Here is a 15,000-nt window from a genome sequence, read left to right on the forward strand (position 1 = left end):
AAAGTGTATTAAAGTCCTTTCTCAGTGCAAACTTAAATTTTCATTAAGCAAACAAAGCTCTTTCAACTTGAACACTCTCTGGAATGGAACTGAATTAAATGACTTGACGGGCGAGGGAGAGGTGGAAGGGTGTGTGTGTGTGTGTGTGTATGCGTGTGTGTCTACAGTACCTGCTCCTTCTGCTATGTCCTCTTGGTTTGTGTGTGTGTGTGTGTGTGTGTGTGTGTGTGTGTGTGTGTGTGTGTGTGTGTGTGTGTGTGTGTGTGTGTGTGTGTGTGTGTGTGTGTGTGAGTGTTTGTGTGTGTCTACAGCACCTGCTCCTTCTGCTGTGTCCTCTTGGCTGCGTGTCTCTCCTGCTCCCTCCTGAGTCTCTCCTGCTCCTCCTCGCGACTCCTCTCCGCGATTGCCTCCTCCAGCCGGGACACCTCCTCCTGACGCGCACGCCACTGCTGGAGCTGGACACACACACACACACACACACACACACAAACACACACTGGTCTGTGAGCTACGGTCACGCACACACACACAGAGTACCATAGTATTAGCCTGTGAGTCAGACATGGTTCTGTGAGTTTGATTGTCGATGCACATGCACATGACAACATTTACACACACACCCCCCACACACACACACAGTGACACACAGAATCACTCATACACACACACACACACACACACACACACACACACACACACACACACACACACACACACACACACACACAAGCTCAGACACACGCAAAAACACACGTAACACACATACACAGGCCTTCAAGTACACTTCCTCCCCTCTGAGCACAGTCTAAATTCTGCACACAACCAGTCCAGAGTTTCCTCCTCCATATTCCCAGGAGACGGACTATGATTTCATGGGCCCCAGGGACAGCCAGCAAGAAAGCCCCCCCTCCATGGCTGTTGCTAGCTTCCAAAAAGGGTTTCAAGGTTTTAGGCCAGAAATTGAAGATGCTATGTTGTTGGGGTTTGTCCCTTGAGAAAATTTGAAAATACAGTGCAATATTTAATGCAGTGTGAGAATGGAAATAAAGGGGCTTCAGGGCCCCCTTGGCTCTTGGGCCCCTGGGCCTGGGCCCTGTAGGCCCATGCAGTAAGCCATGGTTCCCAAACTTTACCCCCTGTGCACCCCCATGTAGATTTCAATGTGGTTCGCGCACCCCCTAAGCATATGTTTGCGCTATGAGATGGCAAATGACCGCACATTATGCAGTCATTTTGGGCAATCCTCATTCCCAATAGACCCAATGGTTTTTATGCCCTCATTACAATGTAACTTGTTGCATGACATACTATGACACAATACACTTCCAATGGACCCTTCCAGCAAACAATTCACAATCCAATTAAAAACTACTTATTGTTCATTAATGCTGTTTAAAAACACACATATCCGCCATTGCTCTATTCAGCTCGCGCACCCCCTTATGGCAGGCCACGCACCCCAGTTTGGGAAACCCTGCAGTAAGCCATGGTTGAGTGTTCCTGACTGACAGGGCTGCTTAGCTTGGGGGCCCCCAGATGCCTGCTGCTACTGCTGAGCACTCAGCTGGAGCATTCCAAACAGGTGGACAGACGTGGACATCGATCAGCCCCACCCCACCCCACCCCACTCAACCCTGCACAGCACAGCGGCAGTGATGGGCAACCTGGATATTCAGAAGCTACAATCCAGTGCCAGATATTCCTAAAAGACCTGGCTTTTGACCTGAAGGTAGTCATGGGTAAGCAGTTAGGGTTTGTGATCGACTCCTAACCCGGCAGGTTGGTGAGGGGAGTAATTAACCATTGCTACCTCCATGACTGAGGTAGCCTGAGCATGGTACCATCCTGCCTCACTGCTCCCTTGGGGCGCCATTGGAGGCTGCCCCCTTGCACGGGTGAGGCGTAAATGCAATTTTGGTGCGTGCACAGTGTGCACTTATGTGGTATGGAGTGCTATGCCACAATGACAATGGGAGTCAGAGTTTCCCAGGTGAGCTTTCACTGTCACTTCACATTTGGAATATGTGACGCTGCACTGTAGCTTCTGTATCCCCATCACTACAATACAGAGCCACATGTCACGTCACAGTCCAATTAATGAATCCCTTCCTCTCTGGTCCAACACTGCACAACAGAGTATTTCAGCACCATAGATTTAAGCGGATGTCACAGGTTAATTGCTTTTCATTTTCCTTATAGTAAATATCTATGAGTCATATGTTGTGCTGTGGGGTATCTCAAAGTGGAATTTAATATGGAAAAGTAGGTACTTTCAATAGCAACTGCGGTGACCCAAGACTCCTTCGCTATACTCTTTAAAGTGCAAGAGGAAGTTCTGCATAATGTGCATGCAGCACAACACACAAGACCCACATACGGCACATGTAGACCAATGGAGCACATTGAGTGTGTATGATACTTTATATTTTGCTTTAAGCACATTGAATGACTGTAAGATAACGTGCTATACAGATGAAATGCTTGATTGTTTGATTGTTTGATTGATTGATTGATTGATTGATTGATTGATTGATTGATTGATTGATTGATTGATTTCACAACAAAGTGTAGCACACTCCAGGATGTCACAGTCCTTCACAGCACAACACAGTATTGTAACAACACCACCCAGCCAGCAAAGTACAGCAGCATGTTCGTTTCAGCATAACCTAAAACAGTACATTATGTCCAGCAAAGTACAATGCAGCACAGCACAGTGTGTCATAGTTAAACACAGCATGATGCCACACAGCAACACATCACCATGTACAATAGAGGCTGTCCAAGGGCTGAACGCTCCCCTCCCTCCTCTAACCTCTCCTGCCAAGTCCTGAGGTCTCTCTCCTCTCTCCTCACGTCCAGAAGACCTCTCTCTCACCACCCCCAGCATTGGCACTTATTCACTCACTCCATCACACATTAGGGGCTGCCACCTCCACTACTGTCAATCTAAGCAGGCCATGGCCAGGGCTGGGGAATAAACACTCCTCCCATCCACCCCCACCTCTCCTCCCCTCCATCTACGCCTCTCCTCCCCTCCTCTCCTCCCCTCCATCTCCACCTATCCAACCCTCCATCTCCTCTCATCTCCTCTTCTCTCCCCAACTCTCCTCTCCTCTCCTTGCCCGCCTCTCATCTCCTCTCCTCTCTTCACTCCTCTCCTCTCCTCTCCTCTCCTCTCCTCTCCTCTCCTCTCCTCTCCTCTCCTCAGCTTGTCCGTGCAAGGCATACAAGCTCGTTTACACCTGAGGGAGGGAGAGGTCATTGGTGGGTTGCCATTTCTGTCGCTCATTCATACTCGGGGGTGTTATTTGTTGCCAAGGCCACCCAGACTGCTGTTCCGTTTGGGTGTGTGAAGTTAACATTAACACACAGATGGAGAGCCCTTCACCATTTTAAATGCACTGAATAATTATTTTTCAACCTAACACCTAAAAGTGCCATATTTCTCTTTTCAAAAACTTTCAAAGCCTTTGCAGTTTATTAAGATTGCTTTCTGCGGCGGGCGCTGTTGCGCGGCATGCGATGAGGACGTGAAACTTTTGAGCTCCCAACAGGTGTCATTTTATTTCCAAAAAAAGACCAACACATCGGTATATTTACTTTCTCTAATCATCTCTTGACGTTTCCTAATCACCTTGGACTTATTTGTTTATCCATTTTCGTTGTTGCAATGTCGGGATCAGGGAAATCGTCGAAGCAAAGTAAGCAGCATCGTGCCGCCGCTTCTGCTAGCCAACCGCATGCTGCTGATGAGGAGGTAACGGCGACTATGCTACGAGAGATACTGGAATCATTTAAATCCGAAATATGTAATACAATTGAGTCTGCAGTTCAAGGGCTTCAAGCAGACATTGTCGCGGTTAGGTCGGAACTGGGTTCTACAACGGGGGCTATACAGGAGTCCATTAATCTACAAGAGGAGAGGCTTACTGCCGTTGAGGACTCAGCCACAAAGACTAGCGATACAGTGACCGAACTGGAAGCTACCGTGGGCCGCTATGAGAGGGGAAATACAAAGGCTGCAAGATAAATGTGAGGATTTGGAAAACAGATCGAGGAGGAACAACTTGCGGATAGTTGGCATTGCTGAGGGAGAGGAGGGCAATAAGCCGACGGAGTTCATCTCAAATTTCCTAAAAGACATTTTAGACCTCGAGGAAACGCCACTCATTGACCGTGCCCACCGATTAACCCTCTCCCAGCCCAAGCCCGGTGCACCCAGACCGTTCATCATGAGGGTCCACTTCTTCCACGTCAAAGAAGAAATACTTCGCCTGACAAAAGAAAAAGGAGCCCTTGAGTACAACGAAAATGCCATCTACATATCCGGGGACCTGACTGCTGCTGAAGCCAAAAAGCGGGCTGCGTTCAGCGACGTGAGAAAGATGCTCCAAAACATCCCCGATGCTCGGTTTGGCTTCAGGTATCCTGCTACCCTCAGAATCACCCTGCGCGACAAAGAGGAACAACGCTTCAAGGATCCAAAAAAGGCTTTGAAGTATGTCCAGTTAGCCTCAAAAGCTCAGGTGCCTGGCGTGTGACGATCTTCTTATACAGGTTGCCCTTTCATTCATTTTTTTTCAGTCAGGAATGTTGAAACAGTGTATCTCAGCTGTGTAGTTTGATCGACATTTAAACGGACTGACTCTCTGAACGCAAAGACAATTCTTATGTAGCGTCTTTTTTAAGTGGTTGCATAGTGGGCATAGGCTACACGTTGCCTACTCTATTCTGGTGATTGGTTAAATGTTATGTCACAAATATGCTTGGATTTTTATGTCTGAGCAGGCTACAGCAAGGTTTTTTTTTGCTCTCTTTTTTTTGGTCTTACAATCATTACAGACTTTATGACACCTGGCGGCATAGGTTTTTTTTGCCTCCTCCACTGAACAGCTGTGGTTTCACGGCTCCGAAGCTGCAGTCAAAGCTTCATGTTGGGGTATAGAGTGAGTCTTCTGCACCCATGTTGGGGGGGTGCTTGGTTGGGTGGGAATAGGGGGGTTAATGCAGTATTTTATTGTTGTTATTTTTGTATTGTTTTTATTCGTTGCTTTAACCTATTTTTTGTTTTATGGCCACAATACATTTTACAATATACACTTGCTATGGATACAAATTTACAAATATATTGCCTATGGTGATATCATGGCTTATATTAATTTTGCTAGCTGGAATGTCAAAGGACTAGGTCGTCCCACGAAACTCAACAAGGTGTTGGCACATTTAAACACCCTGCATGTTCAGATTGCATTTCTTCAAGAAACGCATCTGTCCGTCTCTGAACAGATGAAACTGAGAAGGAGTTGGTCTCTCACAGAGTTTTCACTCCCTCTTCAATAGCAGGGCCAGGGGGGTTGCCATCATAATTCACAAAAATGTAATGTTTACTGCTTCAGATGTTATTGCTGATAGGGGAGGGAGATATGTAATTGTCACTGGGACTTTATTCAATACTCCTGTAATTTTGGCCAATGTGTATGCACCTAATTATGACGATGAGGGTTTTTTTGTTAAGTTTCTATCTTCTATTCCAAACCTTGACTCTCATCAGCTGATCGTAGGTGGCGACCTGAACACTTGCCTGGACTCCTCGCTGGATAGGTCATCTAAAAGACAAATAACTACATCCAGGTCAGCTAAGGTTATCAATAGTTTCCTCACAGATTACGCCGTGGTGGATGTGTGGCGTTCTCTTAACCCAACTAGTAGGGCTTACTCATTTTTTTCTAATGTTCACCAAACAATCTCCCGTATTGATTATTTTCTTTTGGACAAGAAGCTCATCCCATCAGTCAAGGCTTGTACATATGAAGCAATAGTCATTTCTGATCACTCACCTCTTTCTCTTAAACTAAAATTTGATGACATACCAATGACCCATCCACGGTGGAGATTTGATACAAGTATGCTTTCAGATGAATATATGACCAGGGTTATTGCTGCTAGCCTTGACTTTTACATACATACAAACTCTACTCCAGACGTGTCCCACTGTACAATTTGGGAAGCTCTTAAAGCCTTCATGAGGGGTCGCTTGATATCTATATCATCATTCCAGAAAAAACAGCACTCACAGGAAATAACTCGTCTGACTCAACAAATTCGTCAAATTGATGACCAGCTAGCCAGTGATCCTTCACCTGAACTAATTAAGGACCGTCTTCTTGTCAAAGCAGAATTTGATACACTTACTACAAAGGATATTGAAAAAATGATACTTAGATCTAGGCATTTATACTATGAATCTGGTGAAAAAGCACATAGGCTTCTTGCTCACCAGCTTAGACAGTCATCTGCTTCTAACATTATTTCTGAAATCAAGACACCAAATGGGCTTACACATGACTTTTCAGAAATAAATAATGCCTTTAGGGAACATTATATATCATTATATACTTCTGAACAAAATTGTACCCCAGTGGAGATGGAGCAGTTCTTTACAGATATTACTATCCCTCAGGTTGATGAAGCCACTGTAGACTCCTTAGACAGCCCAATATCTCTTGAAGAGGTTTAAGGCAGCTATATCTGCCCTGCAAACCAACAAAAGTCCTGGGACCTGACGGCTTCACAGTGGAATTTTTACAAAGCATTCTCTGCTCAGTTGATACCACTGTTATTAGATATGTACAACGAGTCATTTGAATTGGGACATCTGCCCCAAACGTTATGTGAGGCATCTATTATCTTGTTATTAAAGAAAAATAAGGACCCCCTTCTATGTGGCTCATATCGCCCAGTATCACTTTTGCCAGTTGATTTTAAGATTTTAGCAAAAGGTCCTGGCCACTCGTCTAGAGTCTATACTTCCACATATTATCTCTCCAGACCCAAACTGGATTTGTTAAAAACAGGTTTTCCTTTTTCAACATTCGTCGACTTTTCAATATTATTTATCATCCATCCAGGCTACTACATCAGAGGTAATTATTTCATTGGATGCTGAAACTGCATTTGACAGAATTAGCTGGCGATATTTGTTTTATACATTAGAAAGATTTGGTTTTGGAAAAAACTTCATTTCATGGGTCAAATTATTATATGCAGCCCCTATGTCTTCAGTGAGGACAAATAATGTTTCGTCTGAACCTTTCTCAGTCTCACGTGGCACGCGACAGGGGTGCCCTTTGTCACCCCTGTTGTTTGCTGTTGCAATTGAGCCATTGGCCTTGTTTTTACGCCAGACAACGCAACTCACAGGGATTTTCAGGGAGGGTCAAGAACATAGAGTTTCACTCTATGCAGATGACCTATTATTATACCTCTCTGACTACTCTCATTCACTCCCAGCTGCACTAAATATATTGGAAAGATTTGGTAAGCTCTCAGGTTATAAAATTAACCTCTCTAAGAGCGAGCTCTTCCCAGTAAATAATGTAGCTTGTTCAATGTCATTCAACACATCCCCTTTCAAAGTAACGTCTAAGTTTACATATCTGGGAATCAATGTGCCAGATAAATTCTCAAAGCTGTTTAAAGAGAATTTCACCCCTCTTGTGGCAAAAGTTGAACAGCTCTTAAAACGCTGGACTCAACTCCCCCTGTCTGTTGCAGGACGAATTAAATTCTATAAAAAAATGTCTATACTCCCCAAGTTTACGTATCTGTTCCAGAATATCCCGGTTTTTATCCCAAAGTCCTTTTTTCGCAAACTTGACAGCATCCTTTCATCTTTCATTTGGAACCACAAAACTGCTAGGGCAAGAAAAGGTTTGCTGACCCAACCAAAACGTTTAGGTGGCATGTCTCTTCCTGATTTTCAATTATACTATTGGGCATGTAACATAAGACCTATGTTGCATTGGCTATATGAGGACCCTGGTGCTGATGCACTTTCTTGGCAGTATATTGAATCACAGTCATGTAAACCATCTTCACTAGCAGCTCTTGTATATTCACCTCTTTCATCAAAAACAAATCATACAACTAATTTGCTGGTGAAAACATCTATGAAAATATGGACACAGATCAGGAGGCATTTTGGCTGGCACTCCATTTCATTTAGAGCACCCGTCTATGCTAATCATTGCTTTAAACCATCTGTTATCGACAAGGCTTTCCTAATATGGCACAACGCAGGGATTAAGCAGTTTGAGAATTTATATCACAATAGTACTTTTGTTTCTTTCCAGTATCTCCATGACACGTATAATATCCCAAAAAAACATTTTTTCCGCTTTCTTCAAATTCGTAACTATATTAGGAATATATCCCCAACATTTCCAAGTCAACCTCCTTGTGCTCCCTATGACCATGTACTATTGAGGCCTTTGTCATTCAAGGGTATCATATCAGCCTGTTATGGCAGGCTGATGGCACTTTCATCCTCAAACACCTCTGAATTGAAATCTCAATGGGAAGGTGAGCTTGGGGAGTCAATTAGTGAAGAAACGTGGGAAGCAGCCTTGGACCGGGGTTCATAGCTCTTCAATATGTGCCAGACATGGGTTCCTACAATTTAAAGTTTTACACGTTCCCACTGGACTAAATTAAGAATGTCTAAACGTTTTCCTGATGTTGACCCTCTATGCGATCGATGTAAGTGCGCTCCTGCATCACATACCCACATGTTCTGGTCATGTCATAAACTAGCAAAATATTGGTCATCCATCTTTGACATAATATCAGGTTTCCTTGATCAACCAGTATCACCATGTCCTGTGATTGGGATATTTGGGGTGGTACCTGATCATTTAGGTCTAACTAATGCACAATCCCATAGTATTGCCTTCCTAACACTTCTGGCCAGACGGCTGATTTTGATGAAATGGAAAGACTGTAAACCCCCAACTGTAACACATTGGGTCAAGGAAGTTCTGTATTTCCTCAAATTGGAAAAAGTAAGACATTCTCTTAAGGACTTAGCAAAGGGTCCAACAACAGACACTTATAGGAAAATATGGGGACCTTTCCTAGACTATATAAAGACACACACCACACTGTCCATATAATAGGCTAGAGCAAAAAGTGTACTCCATAGCAAAGATTGTGAAAAGTCACAAAATATTTTGATGTGGTCTTTTTGTATGTTTTTTTTTTTTTTTCTCTCTCTTCTTTTCTTTTTCTTTGTATTTGATCCTTCAATTGTCTTTGGTCATATACCTTTGGCTGTCATTATGTTAATATTAGTTTTTCTGTTATTTATTTATTTATTTTATTTTTTTCTGGATTTTTTTTTGTATTGTCAGTTATTACATTTAATGCCAAAAAATACTCAGACTTGTTTTATGATGTCATGTATATTCTAAAGCGAAATAAAAAAGAATGTTAAAACAAAAAAAAGAAAAAAAGATTGCTTTCTGCATCCTGTCGCTTTTTCTTATCCATGAAGCACCGTGAAATTACTGTGGCTGTTGCACCAAGTTCATTGATGAAGCTTGGTCTGCCGCACCGCCCTTGGACAGATTTTTCTTTTTGCATAGGCAAGGTCTTTCAAATACCTCTGTATACCAGACAGATACACAATCAATCATAGCATTTACTCCAGTGATAAATGTGAAGTGAGTTTTTTTTTCATTGCAGCCTGTTTTCCCAGGCAACGGATTAGCTGAGAACAGGCCGATTCATTCTGACTGACGCTAACGTGAAATGTCAATGTAAACGTCACAGACAGGATGCGCTGGCCAAGCCACACACACTCTCTCTCTCTCTCACACACACACACACACACACACACACACACACACACACACACACACACACACACACACACACACACACACACACACACAGATCCACATGCCGGGCTCATTTTGAAATGCCACTGTCGTGTAAGAAAATGGTCAATACAAATGAAATAGCCCCAGTTTTTCCTCAGTCATAACAGGGATTAAACCAGAAAAGAGCTGCATGGTTATTGCATTGTTACTCATGCAATCTCTTAAGCTACCAAAAGTGACCTACTACCTGAGCGACGGAAGTCATTATTTCTCTATGGAGGGTCTGCGAATAAAGTGACCAAAGCGACCAGAGCGACCTGGGCGACGAGAGCGACCAGAACGACCTTGGGGGATAAGAACGAATTTCAGCAGTTAAAGTCAAGCTAATATTATGGTAATGAGCTATGACGCGGTTCAGCGAAAACCAACTGGAATGTTCATATCTCCAAATGTCCCGGGCTGACAAGTCAGAGCTGTTATTGGCATGTTGTATTTAGCTGATCACATGTCACGTCCAGAGCTAATAAAACCAATTCATGGCGAAACTTCTTCTGCGACCTTTGCTTCTTGGGTAGCGCAGCTCATTTCTGGTGTACGGTTTTACTCAAAGGGGTGCGAGAAAACATGAGCCAAATCAGTGGACTGACAGATGAAGATGGCGGCAAGACATGACAGTTACTCTCATATTCCCTAATTGCAGCGGCATTTTCCCGCCTCATTTCCTTTCGGTTTTGATACCAGCCAAGTTTTTTTTTGTGCTTTTTTTTCATCCCGATGTTGTGAGAGAGGGGAATGAGTGAGAAATTTCCATCTCTTTCCTTCTGCGCATATTAAAACATGCCAACCATGTGCACTTAATAAACTTTGATGATCACTCTCTGCTGCGTGGTGGTGAATATGACAGGCTGCGAGTGTTAACATAAATTAGCTTGGGCTGTTTGCTTCCTGTTCTGACAGTTAAGGAGCGCCTCCCTGTAATTAGCAGATGAGTTCTTTGGCGACGATAGGTTTGCTTAAGCGTGTGTGTGTTTCTGTGTGTATGTGTTTGTGTGTGTGTGTGCGTGTATGTGTGTGTGGGAGGGGGGGGGTGATGTCTCCTTTGCTGCAGCTAGATAACATCTGAAGCATCTGAAGTCACTTTCCCATTAATTGCCACATTAAAAATAGTTTGACCCACAGAGACATCTAGCCTGGTAAACCATGTCCTTACTTCCTTTCCTGAATTTATCATATTGAGAAGTATTACATCTTAATGTTTAAGGTGATGGATCTGCCTTTCTCAAATCAATAGGTTTGGTCATTATGATACATAATTAACCTGACTATAAACCTTTGTATGAGCCACGAATAAAAACATCATGTGATGCAGGGCTGGCCAGTGCTAGACTGCCAATTATATTGACATTAGAGCCAGCCAATCACAGTGTAGGTCTTCCTGTTCCTTTCTAAGGGTATTTTCAGATACAGTCCCCTTTAAATGAACTGTTCTGAGTTATCTTTGTTTTCACATTGTGAGTGTATTACAAAAATGACCAGGTGCTCTTTCCTGTCCCTTTAGACTTGTATGGGGTGTCAGTCCACTTTTTGATCACGCCCGGTCCTCTAGAGCTCTCCTTAAGTGATTACATTTACACAGGTCTAACTTGGCAGGACTCTTCATTGTACCCAGACCCTCGGAAGTGGACCATATTGAGACCTTTGTTGATATGGTCTTAGTACAGTTCACTTCCAAGGGGTTTGGGCACGCTTTGGAGTGTTTACATACAGTTATGCACAGAAAATGCTGAGTCACAGGTCTGAGTTTAAGCGGCTGAAAGGGACCAAGCATGAAAATGCCCTAAAAGCATTAAAATCATTCATCCTAATCACATTGTCAACGTTATCACCATCATTCGCAACGGCATCATCGTTAGGTAAAATTCTAACCTGTGGAACTGAAGCCAGACCCTCAGTTAAAAATGACAAAGTATGAGTGGCTCATTTACCTGACATAATAAATGGAGAGAGAAAAAACACACTCCCGAGCTGAGCCTCATTATTTATTATACCACCATGTCCACAAGGAGACACATTTCAGCCCTTAAGCCATCATCAGTGCGTAGCGAGCAGGTTTTTCTCCATTTTATGTTTGCACACCTTTTTACGCACACCCAAAGTTATTTATTTTACTTTAGAAGTTGAGCGTGCCCATCACTGCTTCATTTACCAGACAACACATCCTTAGACGAGATAAGGAGCCATGAGAGGTTTGAGGAGACCATCTTGGGAATTTTCCAGAATAAAACCTCAACTCCATCATCACCAACACCACCACCACCATTACCACCCCGGTGGCGGTGGCTTTAAGTGACAGGATGAGACAAATGAGTTTGGGCTTTTTACAACCAAATAAAACAGCTCCCCCCACAGAGCCTCCCACTCTTTGATGGCCAGAGAGAGAGAGAGAGAGAGAGAGAGAGAGAGAGAGAGAGAGAGAGAGAGAGAGAGAGAGAGAGAGAGAGAGAGCTTTGGAGGTGGCGTAGTGTAAACAGTCTGACACACACACACACACACACACACACACACACACACACACACACACACACACACACACACACACACACACACACACACACACACACACACACATAAAGGCACACACATGCACACGCGCACATGCACAGACACACACACACACACACACACACACACACACAACCAGTCACACACACACACACACACACACGCGCGCACACAGACACACACACACACACACACACACACACCTGCACGCACGCGCACACACACGCAGACACGCACACACACGCACACATACACGAAGGCACACACACAGACACACCCTTGATAGCACCGATGAAGAGGTGGTAGACAACACAGTCTGTTTCACATCCTCTGACGCAGGGGAGTTTGAACAAACTGGTTTCTCACACACACACACACCGGTATCTCATAGTGGAGTGTAGAGTTTTACTGTGGACTCATGGTGAGAGACAAGGCTCAGAGCTTACCGAAAGTATGCATGCATACAGCATAGTGCTTCACAGAGGTGCATACGGCAGAAGAACAAGTAATCTTACTGATGTAATAACAACAGCCCTGTAGTACGTGATCTTAATAAAGTTTATGCATCCCACTGAACCTGATGAAGAGTAAGAGTATTTGAAGAGTTCCGTTGCAACATTACTTAAAATATCTTTTTTTACATTTGCATTTTATTATTGGACATGACTGTTCATATACCCTTTTATCTACATGTGAATTCTTGCCATTCAAATATTTTGAGAACATACTTTTTTAAAACCTACTATGTAATATGCTTTTTAAAATGGTATGCAATGCCCAATACACAAATGTCAGTTTCCTGAAATGTCGAAAATGGATAAAAGACATTTTGCAACGAAGCCCTTCATTTCTATTACTTTATACATCGCTGGTGCTTCACTGCACCAAAACAGCTACATTTACCAGCACAGTTTGGAATATCTATAAAGAATATCTAATAAAATACACAAGTTAAAACATTTTACACTACTACACCAATATGAGTTTTTTGGCACTGTGTGTGGCATACAGGAAACTTTGATAGACGTTGAGTTAATTTGGCAGTGAGGAAATATTCTGTTGCTTTGAGCAAAGCAAACTTCATAATAAAGCAAAACTTTCAAGTTGCATTTCATCAATACCGTCTGTAGTGAATACAGTTGAAGCTACAGGTACAGGTACAATTTCACAAATGAGTTCCCCTGTTGTGTAATCCGTTTGGCACATACACACATCCATGCTCGCACACACACACACGCACACGCACACACACACGCACACGCACACGCACACGCACACGCACACGCACACGCACACGCACACGCACACACACACGCACACGCACACACCTGGGAGAGTATAAAAAACACCGTAAAAGAATACACGCAATGTGCTCACACACACACACACACACACACACACACACACACACACACACACACACACACACACACACACACACACACACACACACACACACACACACACACACACACACACACACACACACACACACACTGTTTTACCCGCCCCAATAACTATCTACCATAATTGCACCATCAATCAAGGGCCACACTGCCCCAGATAAGATAACTCGGGGCCAAACGGTGGGAACCAGAAGACTGAAAGTGTGTGTGTGTGTGTGTGTGTGTGTGTGTGTGTGTGTGTGTGTGTGTGTGTGTGTGTGTGTGTGTGTGTGTGTGTGTGTGTGTGTGTGTGTGTGTGTGTGGGAGAGAGAGAGTGTGTGAGTGAGAGAGAGAGAGAGAGAGAGAGAGAGAGAGAGAGAGAGAGAGAGAGAGAGAGAGAGAGACAGAGACAGAGACAGAGACAGAGAAAGAGAGTGTGTGTGTGTGAATGTGAACGTGAATGTGAGTGTGAGTGTAAGTGTAAGTGTGAGTGTATGTGAGAAGAAAACAAACAATTTTTGCCAGCTCTGCCTTTTTTTCTGCCTGCCTCTGAGCTACTCGCAAGCAGCCACCGGTGGAGGTAGCAAAGCTTCGGACAAAACATTACCATTACCACACACACACTCACTCACACCACACACATGCACAGACACACCACAGCCACACATCACACATCACACACACAGACACACACACACACACACACACACACACACACACACACACACACACACACACACACACACACACACACACACACAAGCTCCACTCCTCCATTCCTCAGCACCGCATGCAATTTCCTTGTGTGTACACTCATTGCACAAGTTTCACAGTCTCAGTCTGGCTAGTCTTTACCTGGTCTGAACTTGGAAAATTGTTTATTGAAGTAAACCTCCCACAAAACCTTCAGCACTGCCAAACCCACACTATTTATTCCCAATTTGTCTGAAAGACAACTTTGCCACCTGAGGTTACGAAACAGAAAGCTACCTTCCAATTTTTTTTCTCCCCTAAAACTTCATTACTAGTTTTTTTCCACGCCATTCTGCCGACATCAGCCATCCTTGCGTTGGAGGTTAATGAGTCGTGTATATCTGTAAATGCCAGCGCACAAAAGAGCAGCTGCCATTTCATAATCGCTCTGCTAAAGCGCTCCCTCCGTCCCTCCGACGCCTCAGCTCAGCTCTAATGTGCTGCTGCATTGTTCAGTTGGCAGCCACTGTATACTGTGGCCACGGCGCTAGCTGACTTGACTGACTGGCTGACTGGGGGATCTATATAAAGGGAGCTGCTAATGGGTTCTTTCATGGAGCAAACACACACTGTAGATAAGCACACACACATACACACGCACTTAAACACACAGAAAATAGTCACTCACACATGCCTTT

At 43.8% G+C, this 15,000-nt stretch overlaps 1 protein-coding gene across 1 annotated transcript in view; it reads right to left on the minus strand.

The window, feature by feature from the left end:
• LOC134461245 (coiled-coil domain-containing protein 148-like) overlaps positions 1-15,000 on the minus strand; it is a 95,345-nt gene that overhangs the window by 20,636 nt on the left and 59,709 nt on the right. Inside the window, exon 12 of the mRNA XM_063214028.1 lies at positions 315-455. Within this exon, the coding sequence (XP_063070098.1) occupies positions 315-455 (141 nt within the window). The remainder of the gene's footprint in view (positions 1-314; positions 456-15,000) is intronic.

This window comes from Engraulis encrasicolus, chromosome 13 (genome assembly GCF_034702125.1).
Source record: "Engraulis encrasicolus isolate BLACKSEA-1 chromosome 13, IST_EnEncr_1.0, whole genome shotgun sequence".
NCBI classification, from domain to species: domain Eukaryota; kingdom Metazoa; phylum Chordata; class Actinopteri; order Clupeiformes; family Engraulidae; genus Engraulis; species Engraulis encrasicolus.